The sequence below is a fragment of the Mobula birostris genome, chromosome 1 (assembly GCF_030028105.1).
Source record: "Mobula birostris isolate sMobBir1 chromosome 1, sMobBir1.hap1, whole genome shotgun sequence".
Lineage (NCBI taxonomy): Eukaryota > Metazoa > Chordata > Chondrichthyes > Myliobatiformes > Myliobatidae > Mobula > Mobula birostris.
This window is the reverse complement of record NC_092370.1, coordinates 43657255-43670880: the sequence shown is the minus strand read 5'-3', so window position 1 is coordinate 43670880 and position 13626 is coordinate 43657255. Positions and strand designations below refer to the sequence as shown.

The 13626-nt window shown below is 38.1% G+C and overlaps 1 protein-coding gene across 3 annotated transcripts in view; it reads right to left on the bottom strand.

Moving 5' to 3' along the window:
- tox (thymocyte selection-associated high mobility group box) overlaps nt 1–11068 on the bottom strand; it is a 263891-nt gene extending 252823 nt beyond the window's left edge. For 2 of the 3 annotated variants that reach the window (XM_072256787.1, XM_072256868.1), the window contains exon 1: nt 10532–11068. In XM_072256787.1, coding sequence (XP_072112888.1) covers nt 10532–10633 — 102 coding nt within the window. In that variant the 5' untranslated portion in view covers nt 10634–11068. The remainder of the gene's footprint in view (nt 1–10531) is intronic. The other variant, XM_072256699.1, reaches the window with a different exon arrangement.
- Nucleotides 11069–13626: the final 2558 nt, after the last annotated feature.

The window sequence follows — 13626 nt, the reverse complement described above, 5'->3', positions numbered from 1 at the left end:
AATGGTGGTGTTCCGCAGGGATCTGGTCTGGGACCCCTCCTCTTTGTGATTTTTATAAATGACCTGGATGAAGTAGTGGAAGGGTGAGTTACTAAGTTTGCAGATGACACAAAGGCTGGGGGTGTTGTGGATAGTCTGGAGAGTTGTCAGAGGTTACAGCGAGACACTGCTGGGATGGAGAACTGGGCTGAGGAGTGGCAGATGGAGTTCAACCCAGATAAGTGTGAAGTGGTTAATTTTGGTAGGGTCAAATTTGAGGACAGAATATAGTATTAATGGTAAGACTCTTGGCAGTGTGAAGGATCGGAGGAATCTTGGGGTTCATGTCCATAGGACACTCAAAGCTGCTGCATAGGTTGACTCTGTAGTTAAGGTGGCGTATGGTGTGTTGGAATTCATTAACCACGGAATTGAGTTCAAGAGCCGTGAGGTAATGTTACAGCTATATAAGACTTTGGTCAGACCCCACTTGGGAGTACTGTGTTCAGTTCTGGTCACCTCACTACAGGAAGGCTGTGAATACTATAGAAAGAGTGCAGAGGAGATTTATGTTGCCTGGATTGGAGAGTGTGCCTTATGGGAATACACTGAGTCAACTTGGCCTTTTCTCCTTGGAGCTACGGAGGATGAGAGGTGACCTGATAGAGGTGCATAAGATGATGAAAGGCATTGATCATGTGGATAAAAAAAGGCTTCTTCCCAGAGCTGAAATGGCTAACATGAGGGGCATAGTTTTAAGGTACTTGGAGTTGGTACAGAGGAGATGTCAGGGGTAAGCTTTTCACAGAGAGTGGTGGGTACATGGAATGCACCGCTGACAATGGTGGTGGAGGCGGATACAATTAAGAGACTCTTAGATAGGTACATGGAGCTTACAAAAATAGAGGACTATGCGGTAGGCAGTTTCTAGAGTAGGTTACATGGTTGGCACAACATTGTGGGCTGAAGGGCCTGTGATGTGCTGTAGACTTTTTTCACGTTCAGCTCAGCACATCATGGAAACCAGCCTGCCCTTTATGCACTCTGTCTATACTTCTTGCTGCCTCAGTAAAGCAGACATCATAATTGAAGACCCCACCCAACCCAGACATTTTCTCTTCTCACCTCTTCCATTGGGCAGAACATACAAAAACCTGAAAACACGGACCACCAAGCTCAAGGACAGCTTCTACCTTGCTGTAATAAGACTATTAAATTGGTCCCTAGTACAATGTGATGGACTCTCTTCTTCACAATCTACTTCATAATGATCTTGCACTTTATTGTTTACCTGCACTGCACTTTCTCTGTATCTGTTATACTTTATTCTGCATTGTTATTGTTTTACCGTATTCTACCTCAATGCATTGTGTAATGATTTGATTTCTATGAACAGAATGCAAGACAAGCTTTCACCTTATCTCCATTCATTTGGCAGTAATAAACCAATACTAATAACCAGTGAGATCGGATACAACATCCTTCAATATATATTTCTCTTTTTGTTTGGTATTGTCAATAAGTCACATTATCCATTGAGTTACCAGGGAGGGATAAAGTTGAAGCTGCATTGAGATCCGATATTACTTTCAGTAACAGGGTTAGAATTGGGAGATAATATGGATGTAAGATTAGAATATTATTGAAAAACAGATTTAGGATAAGGGTCAGTTTTAGTATTGCTGTATTATGTCAAGACATGCCTTGTAGATGTACAGCGAACAATTTAAAAACCACTACTTTCTTTAAAAATAGCACATATTCATTTTGAAATGTTATCATCTATAGCTCTGAGTTCTGAAAGCCTATTTTCAATAACTCAATCTTAACATGAGTGATGAAATGCTTTGAGAGGTTGGTCATGACTAGACTGAATTCCTGACTCAGCAAGGACCTGGACCCATTGCAATTTGCCTATCACCACAATAGGTCAACGGCAGACGCAATCTCAATGGCTCTCCACATGGCTTTACACCACCTGGACAACACAAACCCTAAGTCAGGATGCTGTTCATGCTGACTACAGCTCAGCATTTAATACCATAATTCCCACAATCCTGACTGAGGAGTTACAGAATCTGGGTCTCTGTACCTCCCTCTGCAATTGGATCCTTGACTTCCTAACTGGAAGACCACAATCCGTGCAGGTTGGTGATAACATATCCTCCTCGCTGACAAACAACAGTGGTACACCTCAGGGGTGTGTGCTTAGCCCACTGCTCTACTCTCTATATACACATGATTGTGTGGCTAGGCATAGCTCAAATACCATCTATAAATTTGCTGATGATACAGCCATTGTTGGTAGAATCTCAGGTGGTGACAAGAGGGCGTACAGGAGTGAGATATGCCAACTAGTGGAATGGTGCTGTAGCAACAACCTGGCATTCAACATCAGTAAGACAAAAGAGCTGATTGTGGACTTCAGGAAGGGCAAGACGAAGGAACACATTCCAATCCTCACAGAGGGATCAGAAGTGGAGAGAGTGAGCAGTTTCAAGTTCCTGGGTGTCAAGATCTCTGAGGATCTAACCTGGTTCCAACATATCGATGTATTTATAAAGAAGGCAAGACAGCGGCTATACTTTATTAGTAATTTGAAGAGATTTGGCGTGTCAACAAATACACTCAAAAACTTCTATATTTGTACCGTGGAGAGCATTCTGACAGGCTGCTTTACTGTCTGGTATGGAGGGCTACTGCACAGGACCGAAAGAAGCTGCAGGAGGTTGTAAATCTAGTCAGCTCCATCTTGGGTTCTAGCCTACAAAGTACCCAGGACATCTTCAGGGAGCAGTGTCTCAGAAAGGCAGCGTCCATTATTAAGGACCTCCAGCACCCAGGGCATGCCCTTTTCTCACTGTTACCATCAGGTAGGAGATACAGAAGTCTGAAGGCACACACTCAGCGATTCAGGAGCAGCTTTTTCCCCTCTGCCATCCGATTCCTAAATGAACATTGAATCTTTGGACACTACCTTATTTTTTTTAATATACAGTTTTTCTGTTTTTGTATGTTTTTTAATCTATTCAATATAATTGATTTGTTTATTATTTTATTTGCTTTTCTCTCTGCTAGATTATATATTGCATTTAACTGCTGCTGCTAAGTTAACAAATTTCATGTCACATGTCAGCGATAATAAACCTGATTGTGATTCACTGTGTAGTCAAAACTTACCTAACCCATATTTCAAAGCTTTCACTTACAGTACAATCTGTAATCGCACAATGAAACTAAACAATATGGTTTAATTTCAATGCAGCATAAAAAGAATATCCACCAAAAAATGGTAAATACCTGTAAAAAATTTAAAAGTTTTGCAAAATACCTGGCCATAGATCAGAAAGAGTCTGCAGCAGATGACAAACACAAGAGATTCTGCATATGCTGGGAAATCTTAAAGCAACACACACAAGATGCTGGAGGAACTCAGCAAGTTGGGCACCTTCTTATTCTGGCTTCTGCCCTCTTCTTTTCCAGTCCTGATGATGGGCCTTGACCCAAATTGTTAACTGTTTGCTTCTTTCCATAAATGCTACCTGACTTGTTGAGTTCCTCCAGCATTTTGTGTGTGTTGCACCAAAATGTTTGACTGAATCAACAGCAGCAAAATATTCTTGAGTAATGCAGATGTTATCACCAAGTACAAATGCAAAGCAAATGAAGGCCACATATTCAAGACTATATGCTCCTTATCTTGATTGGCTGAATACGAACTTATTTTTTAAATTTAACAAATACTGAGATACAGTTAGTATTTAACTTATTTGCGGCATTGTTATATACTGATGTGTAGATATGGACCTCACTGGTAACAAAGTTCAGTAAGTTTTGGTAAGCTGGATTACATATATGATATTCAATTAAAATGTCCTTCCAGATTCTTATGAGGCTGTCAATCAAGAGAAAAGCAGTTCTTACAGCTCCCAATGAACCATATGCACCAACCACTCAACAGGAACTTAAAAAGCAACAGACTTTGTTACCAGCAGTTGAAAACTTATCCTGATAAGCTTTATTAGCAAAATATTTCTTTCTAAATGCTATTATGTTAGAAATATTTTAAATATTGAAATTTTACAGTAATATATTGTCAAAAGTTCTGTTTAATTTTCCTCATTCTGAACAAATGCTGAAACGAGTTTATTGTAATTCAATATTGTGTTTTAGATCAGAAATGTAAGTTTTTAAAAGATAAAAGTCTTTAAAAATACAAAAATCATGAAAATTTTATCAATATTTGTCATGATTTATTTACAAATATTCCAAAATACATGCTTTTTCTTTGCAAATGAGAACTCCATAATCTGCTATGTATTGTCATTCTATTGTTATTTTCCACTCTGAATGCAATATATCCTGACTCTTAATTCTTGACAAAGAGATGAATACTAAAGAACCTTAGCCATATTTAGCAAAATATTTCTGTGTAATTCTGCCTAGATGACAAAACTAAATTAGGAGAGTTAACTCCAAACTGGGCCAATGTTCACACAGTGCATTTATTTTGGTTGAAATAGCTGAAGTGTCACAATAAACTTCTTTTGTGACCTTCAGAAAATCATTAATAAGATGGACTGGGTGGTTCATAGCAAGTGGCTGATTTTACCTTTTGGCACTTAAAGTTCTCATTCTCTGCTAAACGGTAAAGATTCATACTTTTCACAAACACTGGCTATTTTATAGGTACTTAAGGTACATATAAAAGGCTTCATATATTCATGTGGAAGGTACAGATGCTCTTCCACTATATGGTGCCACTATATATGGTTAGGTACGACTTGGCTTAATTTGGAAGAAGTCTAACTCTAGCCTTTCTTCAGAGAGAAGTAATCTATCAGACATTCCACTTTATTTGTTATCAAAGGCATTTCATTAGTTTTTTTTGTGTAGAAACTAAAAGCATTCTAGCAAGCAATCAAATGATAATAGCTCTACTTATATTAATTTCCTGTGTTGGGGACAGCACACTGGTAAAGAATAGAACATGCATTTAACTCATTGGCAGTCAAACAACTGTTGCAAAAGGATCAATGATCTTAAACAAGTCACCAGCATTCTTATGAAACAACTGTTTATCCATGATAGCAATTTATGAGGCATAGCTTTGTTATTTTCTTAATATTATACTGAAATTACTAAACTCCCAAAGGGATCTTTGTATTACTTCCAATAGTCTCTGATACTGACCTCTCATCAAAGTAACAGAAAGCAAAGCATTGCAATTTGTCTGACCAGGACCACAATAAAAATGCATCTATTATTACATGAAGCACCTTCTATGTTATTTTCATCTCTGTTTCTGCCAATGTCTTATGCATCAATCCATGAAATTTCTCCTGTAAACCTTATGAAAAGATCCTAAATCTCGTAAGGTTAGTGTGGTATTCTCAGCAGTGTAGTGACTTGGTCTTCAATTCCAGTAGAAATGCTGTTCAATGGCGGCTGAGTATCTTTACAGTGAAATTGAAAAGAGCCTGAGTTTGCTATATAACTTTCAAATGTTCAGCTTATACATCAGAGTTGCTCTGAACCAAGAAAACCTTCACAGGTGCATATTTCAGATACTGTACTGATCCTCACTGGAGCCCAAAACATCAACACAAGCAATATGTCATGAACTCAGCCAGGAGTACAAAGAAATTTCCCTCCATGAATCAAACAGTTAGTTTATAATTGTCGTTATCCAAAAATTATGTACCGTTTACGGAAATAACAGCTGTAAATGTTACCTTAAAGTTTATTTCTCAGTACATGTTTTCAAACAATGCAACCTGCAAGCTTTTTGTAAGACAACAAAAACTTCTACTATTGGAGTTCATATTTTACTGTGTGTTATATTGGAAATAGCTGTTTGACCAGTTATGTCATGCTCCACAGTGACACAAACACACACACACACACACACACACACACACACTTTGGCGTCCCTGTTTTTAATCCTAACAACAATGACCACATTGAAAAGAACATTACAGGCTGCAAACCACTTTGGAATATGAAAGTCATTACATTTTTTTAAAAAGTTAGACTTTTTTCTTTGAAAGTAGTTATTTAAAGGTACTTGTTGATCAGCTTATTTTGTTAAATAGTTGGGTCAGAAAATACACAAGTACAGCCATCATCCTTAATTAAGTACAAGTGACATGATCTTAAAAAAATCTGTCTCCCTTCATATCATGTTTTCTAAATGAGGTGAGCACAGATGCATCTTACTGTAATAGTAGCGACAAGTACACACTAATGAGTGTCACATATGGAGCATGGCACTGCTGATCAAACTACTACTGCTACTACAACATGGACTGGAAAACATGAACTCCAACAGTGGACAACCCTGCTTTCTCGGCGAGAAGCCTGCAGGGTGCATTGTTCTGTTTGAAAACACATACTGAGAATTAAATTTTGATGTACTCAACTAAATTAAAATAACAGCAATCTTTATAAATATCATTATCAATTGAACCCAGCAACACTTGCAGCTCGTGGATTCGTAAAATGTTTTTTATATATATATATTACAATTAAATACTGAACATTTTGAAATTCAGTGCTGCCATATGGTCAAAATGTTTCTGTTGTTGAGTTTTTTTTTCAGATTGTTCCTAGTTTGCATTTTGCATTAGCAATTCTTTCTTTTGTCGGTTCCTTTGTCTGCGCAAAATTGGCTGCATTCCAGATTCAAAGTAGACCCATTCATTTGCTGACCATATAACCAGTGCCATTCTAGTTCACATCAGCCTGAGAGCTAAGCTCCACAGAGAATAAAAGGCTCGTTTCACCACTGACGAATGGTGTATATATTTTGCTCTGTTAAAAAAGGTAATACCATGTCTGAAGCTAACAATATAACTTATAATTTCGCATTCAGGAGCAGGCAGCTGCCAAAATACTCATCACCTAAAAACTTCAATAGCTGTCAAAGCAGCCCTCACACTAAAAACTATCATCATCATCCAAAATGTGACCTATTAATTTAATAATACATGTCAACTGTAGAAGGTTCAGGAAATAGAGAACAGATTTGGATATTGCACCCCTTAAATGCAAATCATTGCATTTAGGAAATTTGACTGCAAAGCACACTATCTCTGAGGAATAAACAAAATGAACTTATTCTTGCATTAGTTGGATTTCTACCACTGCCATTGCAAGAAAACTTAACAGTAAGCTTATCTGATTTAACCAGCTGTTACATAATATTCATTTTACATCTAGTCTTCCCCAAGAAGTCATTGGGGATTTCTTTAAAAGTTTTAATAGAGTTTGGTTACTCTTGACTTATAATGTTATGAAGACCATTGAAATAGAGTGGGCACATTGTCAAAGTTTGATCTTTATACATTTTTGATATATGACTTGTTTGAGAACAACATTTCAAACATGAGTTCCCAATCTGGCTCCACGGACCCCTCATTGAACGGTAGGGGTCCATTGCATAAAAAAGGTTCGGAACTCCTGATTTAGATGAAGAACGTTACCGAGAATGGGTTAGCAATAAAATAAATTTACTGTGGGAATTTAAATATACATCTATAAACAGTAAAATGAAATTCATAAATGAAGCAATTCTTAAACAATACAAATACAATTTTATTGTATTAATTCTTTTAGCAAAATATTGCATTTTTGCAAATTTTAATGACTTGAAGATTCATAGCTTAAAAAATTTTAACATCATATTTTTGTTGGATTTCCTCCTTTTCAAGTCTTCAGTTATTGCTGCTTCAAAAGTTGTTCTTGGCTTCTGTAAGCTTGGAACTCAACAAAATGATGTCAGAAATACTTAGGTTTCTGGGGTGGTAATATGTTATTTAGAACTAGATTAGTTTGTTAAGTGTTCTGAGGGTCACTTTGGGCCTGACCTCTTCTGTGTGTATCAGTCAGGCAATGATGTATCATTAACGCATAGCAGCTGTATCCCAATTGATGCCATGAGCATAACAGCTTTTTATAGCCATCAAGGGAGTGTAGATTGGGTTCTTTTATTAACCACTAAATCTGATTTTTACATTATATGACCTGTAGTTTTCTAAGTAGTCAGTTTGTTCAGATGTTAATTTTTTTTAAAGTCAATACATGCTGATACTATATTATTACCGAACCATCTTCTGTAGTTATTTGCCATATTTCGCAACAAGTTACAGGCTATTTAAAATACCAAAAATAAATGGCTTCTTACATGGTAAAGAGCGACCCTGAGCAACACACAATAGCTACTAATGATATATGGTTGACTGGAGAAAACTGCAGCCCTCACCATTTACTCAGAAAGGTCAATTTTTGCTCAGAATACTCAAAAGCTCACAAAGAAAATGATAATTTCATGAAAATAAATTGAATAAATCACCAGTCCTATATGAAACTGTGATTAAATCTGATTACAATTTCCAGGAAAGATAATACATTGGCAAGTTAACAATTGTTTGCTCATAACCAGGAAGGCGATAAATTTTAAGAAGCATAGTAAGTGAAAAATAATGGGCTATGAGTAACAGGTAACAGTTCTGTTGATCATCTTGATAAATACCACAGCGCAACAATGAACTTAGCACTCAACACCTTTCCATTTTTCAGTAAATTATTTTGTGAAACAATTCATTAATTTATGAATTATATATTTTAGTAATTCAAGTGAAGGCTCAGATAATATTAAAGATAATTGTACAGAAAAGAAAGGATACTTGCACTGCTGTAACCCATTCCTGGGGTTCAGATAACACCATAAACCCTGAGGCATTTTATAAATGTAATCTTATACATTTAAGACTAGAAAGCAGTCTGAAATACTTAGAGTTGTCGCTTTCACTTCTTAAAACACTGGTACTTCTCACAAACAATAATAGCTCAGTGTCTTTTTCATCGTAAAATTCAGCACTAAATGCTAAGAATTTTACAAAAACAAAGTTTAATTTACTTGATGTGCATCATTTGCCAGATATGGCCAAATGCTCTTTGAAAGCTGTAGGTAAATCAGTTGTAATCTTTCAAAAGGCAAGAAAATAAGAGTTCTGAAAATATGTTTGTTGTATACTGATATAAATGTACAGAAAATGCTGACCTGCTTTTAACTCAGCTTTTATTCAGTTACTTGTTTTAGCAGCATTTGTGCTACCAAAACCTAATGCTACACTTATCCTTGGGTCACTAAACTTCCCACACAAAAAAATCGTGAAATTTAGTTTTGATTATTACAAAAAAATCCTGCTTAAAAACCTCTACCACTATCAGTTTCACCAGAGATATTCACAAAAATACCCTATGTGCTGAAAATTAGCAAAGAATTTTAATTGGTAAGAATTTGCAAAATGAAACTTTTTGATGCTATCAGATGTTAAACTTGCAGTAAGCCACTTTATAACATTAATTGTATTTTAATGTATTCATTACTGCCCCATGGTCTAAAATTAAGTAGAAATTATTACATTCCACACATTGATATTCATAAGTTGATGGTCATATAACAGTAAACATTAATGTTTAAATGAAATATCAGCTGCTTGTGTGCAGTTTTACTCTTTAGAACAGGAATAAATGGATTTGGTTTGTTCTGCTTCTGTTTGGGAATAGACACAGATCATGCATATAGCTAACTAGAGATATCTGTTCAGGTCCTACACTCAGCTCCTGAAAGAATATCCCATGTTGAATTGTACTCTGACCTAAATACAACAATGTAGCATTAAATTTTGTCTGTTTATTCAAGAAATATCTCACACATTTGGTATTAACAGCTTTGTTTGAATTGCTCTCCTCAGTAACCACAATGATACGCTCAGAGCACTTTCCAACAGTAGATTTTATACAGCATCAAACTATCTTCAACTAATCCAACCTCCCATTACAAGCATCAACGTTATCAACGCAAGTAAACTGACACCATAATAGTTGATTCATTTTAATTGCACTCTGTCCGTCATCTAAAAAAAACTCTGTCAACTGAATCCAAAGCACATTTGAAAGTACAACCACTTGCTATGATGTAGACACTAACATCGGGACAGATCACTAGTCGGAAACATTTAGTCTACTCTTACAGTAGGTGCAAAGACTACATGTAGAAAAATAATTACTGAGAAAGCTGTACTCCCTGCCTAGCGATTTAAAAAAATATAAGAAAACTATGTCTGTGTTCTAACAGTGCAAAGACATGCGAATTATCGAACCTATTCAGTCACAGTTTCCGAGACAATGAAAGGAAATGAGTCGGAACTAGTTTATTCAGATCAGTGCAGTTTTACTACCATGCCACTCACTACTGTAAACATCCCACGATTTAAAAACTGTGGGGTGGCTGCAAAAAGCGAGGGAACCGTACATGGTCTCTCTCTAACATCCCGGCCTCAGCTTTCACTAACATGCAATACAATGCGCTTCGAAACTCATCAGTACCACCTTATTGTCCCCAGCCAAAAGAGCCAAGTGCCTACATAACACCACTGCGTCTCAGCCTTGCATTAGGCAGACTGCAGGTTTTGCACAAACTCCAGAAACATTCAAACAGACACAAGAGTAACAATGCATTAAATAAAGAACTAAAGTCAATCACCTTATTGCAATAGTATGGATCTAAGCAGGGTGAAGGTCCCAGGCAGGGAGTATCAGTAGAGATGTTAGCTGGAGCAGTCTGGAGATAAAACCTCACGTCCATTTCAAGGAAATTTGCAGTGTACACATCAAGCAGCTCCCCTGTTTTTCTGGTTTGTTCGTGAGCGCACAGAAAGAGAGAGTGAGAGTGAGAGGGAGGGAGAGAGAGAGACAGACAGACAGACAGAGAAAGAAAGAGAAGAAGCAAGAGAGGGAGGAGAGGCACCTTCCCTGCCTCACATCCGTTTGTGGTCTGCAGTGAGAGAACTCTCCAAAATAAAGCTGAGCAGCAGCCCGTAGTTTTCTGCCTCCAAAAGAAACCGCTTTGCGGTCCGGTGGTACTTGAAGGAAAATAATATATATATTTTTAAAAATCAAGTCAGTAAAATAGCTTCTTTCCACGAGTTGGAGGAGATGTCTGACTTTTCTCCCTCTCCCTCACCTTAGGAAAGGAGACTGTGTAGTTTTGGTCAGCCTTTAGCTGCTCCTAAGCGCGTCCAGTGTGACACGGAGAGCAGAGCGCGAGCGGCGCCAGCCTGCACACAAAGGGAAAGGCTCGGGCCGCAGCAGCGCGCAGTGGCAGCCAGGGGGCGCATGGACTGCCCCAGGCTGACAGAGCCACAGTCGGCACAGCTCAGCGGCACAAAGCCGCACATTATCCTGCCTGACAAATGGTTTGTTTTGATGTTCATAAAATGAACCATTAAACAATATGCCATCACTGTCATTCCAGGCATTATTAAAATGTCTTACCGCATCCCCCCACCCTAAACCTCAGACAAAAATAAACTAATTCATTATTCTTTGCCACAACAAGATTCTACACTCTCATATTCTGTGGCAAGCTTAGCAGCAAGTAGTGGCGATGGAAACATTACTGATTCTCAATTAGTTATTCTTTCGCAAGTTTAGTGATTCCTGGTGATCGCATAAGTAATAAAAACTTTTTGTCCCTTAAGTTCCCAGGACTGAATAAGTAGTTAAGCATTAATTGCACAACTAGGTAAAGGTTACAGAAAGTTTACTGGGATCACATTGCACAATTTGGACAGCACAATATCACAGCTGCCTCACACCTCTAGAGAGCCGATTTCATTCTGACACCAATGCTGTCTGTGTGGAGTTTGAATGTGCTCCCTGCCACCATACGGATTTCCCTCTGGCTTCACCATTTCCTTCCTCCCACATCTCAAAGATGTGTGGATTTATAGGTTAATTGGCCACTGTAAATTGCCCCTAGTTGGACGGTCATAGAATCATAGAGTGGTAGAGTGAAGACGAAGTTGACAGCAAACATGGAGAGAGTAAAAGGGAGAGCTTAGCATAAATTTATGTTTGTTGGTGAGTGCATACTTGGTGAACTGAAGGGCCTGTTTCTGTGCGGTGACCCCCATTCTAATTTATCACTAGGTTTATTGGATAATGTTGAATCAGCAAAACACGTTCGCTATTTACACATGGAATTTTTATGATGCTCGTGTGATTTTGCTAGGTTTCTGTAATCATCCATTTTATATAAGAGCTTTGCTTACACTTCAATCTGTTTTGCACATCTGTATGTAGAGATCTATAGATTTACAAAGTGTGAGCAAAAAATTCCTATTATATTAGACCATAAGTAAGAGGAGCAGAATTAAGCTATTTGGCCCATCGAGTCTGCTCTGCCATTTCATTATGGCTGATCCAATTTTCCTCTCAGCCCCAATCTCCTGCCTTCTCCTTCATGCCTTGACCAATCAAGAATCTCTCAACCTCTGCCTTAAACATACATAAAAACTTGGCCTCCATAGCTGCCTGTGGCAAAGAATTCTGGCTAATGGAATTCCTCTTCATCTCTGTTCTAAAAGAACGCCCCTATTCTGAGGCTGTGTTCCCTGGTCTTAGACTCTCCCTCCATAGGAAACATCCTCTCCGCATCGACTCTATCGAGGTCTTTCACCATTCGATAGGACTCAATTAGGTTACTCCTCATTCTTCTGAATTCTAGTGAATACAGACATAGAGCCATCAAACGCTCTTCATATGGCAAGCCATTCAATCCTGGAATCAATTTCGTAAACCTCCTTTGAATCCTCTCCAGTTTCAGCACATCCTTTCTAAGATAAGGGGCCCCAAACTGCTCACAATACGCCAAGTGAGACCTCAGCAGTGCTTTATAAAGTCTCAACATTACATCTTTGTTTTTATATTCTAGTCATCTTGAAATGAATGTGAATATGGCATTTGCCTTCATCGTCACAGACTCAACCTGCAAATTAGCCTTTACGGAATCTTGCAAAGGACTCCCAAATCCTCTTGCACTTCACTTTTTTGTATTTTCTCTTCATTTAGAAAATAGTCTACCCTTTCACTTCTTCTACCAAAACACATGACCATACACTTCCCAACACTGTATTCCATCTGCCATTTCTTCATCCATTCTACTAATCTATCCAAGTCCTTGTGTAGCCTCTCCACTTCCTCAAAACTACTTGCCCCTCCACCTATCTTCATATTGTTTGCAAACTTTGCAACAAAGCCGTCAATTCCATCATCAATATCATTGACATATAATGAAAAATAATCAGTCCCAACACGGAACCCTGTGGGACACCACTAGTCACCGGCAGCCAGACAGAAAAGGCTCCTTTCATTCCCACTCTTTGTTGCCTGCCAATCAGTCACTGCTTTATCCCTGCTAGAATCTTTCCTGTAATACCATAGGCACATAGTTTGTTAAGCAGCCTCATGTGTGCCACCTTGTTAAAGGCTTTCAGAAGTTGACAATATGCAACAACAACCAATTCCCCTTTGTCTATCCTGCTTGTTATTTCTTCAAAGAATTCCAACAGATTTGTCAGGCAAGATTTGCCCTTGAGGAAACCATGCTGACTACGGCCTATTTTATCATGTGCCTCACAGTACCGTGAGACCTCATCATTAAAAATTGACTCCAACATCTTCCCAGTCACTGAGGTCAGGCTAACTAGTCTATAATTCCCTTTCTCCTGAAATCTCCCTTCTTGAAGAGAGGAGTGACATTTGCAATTTTCCTGTCTTCTGGAACCATTCCAGAAT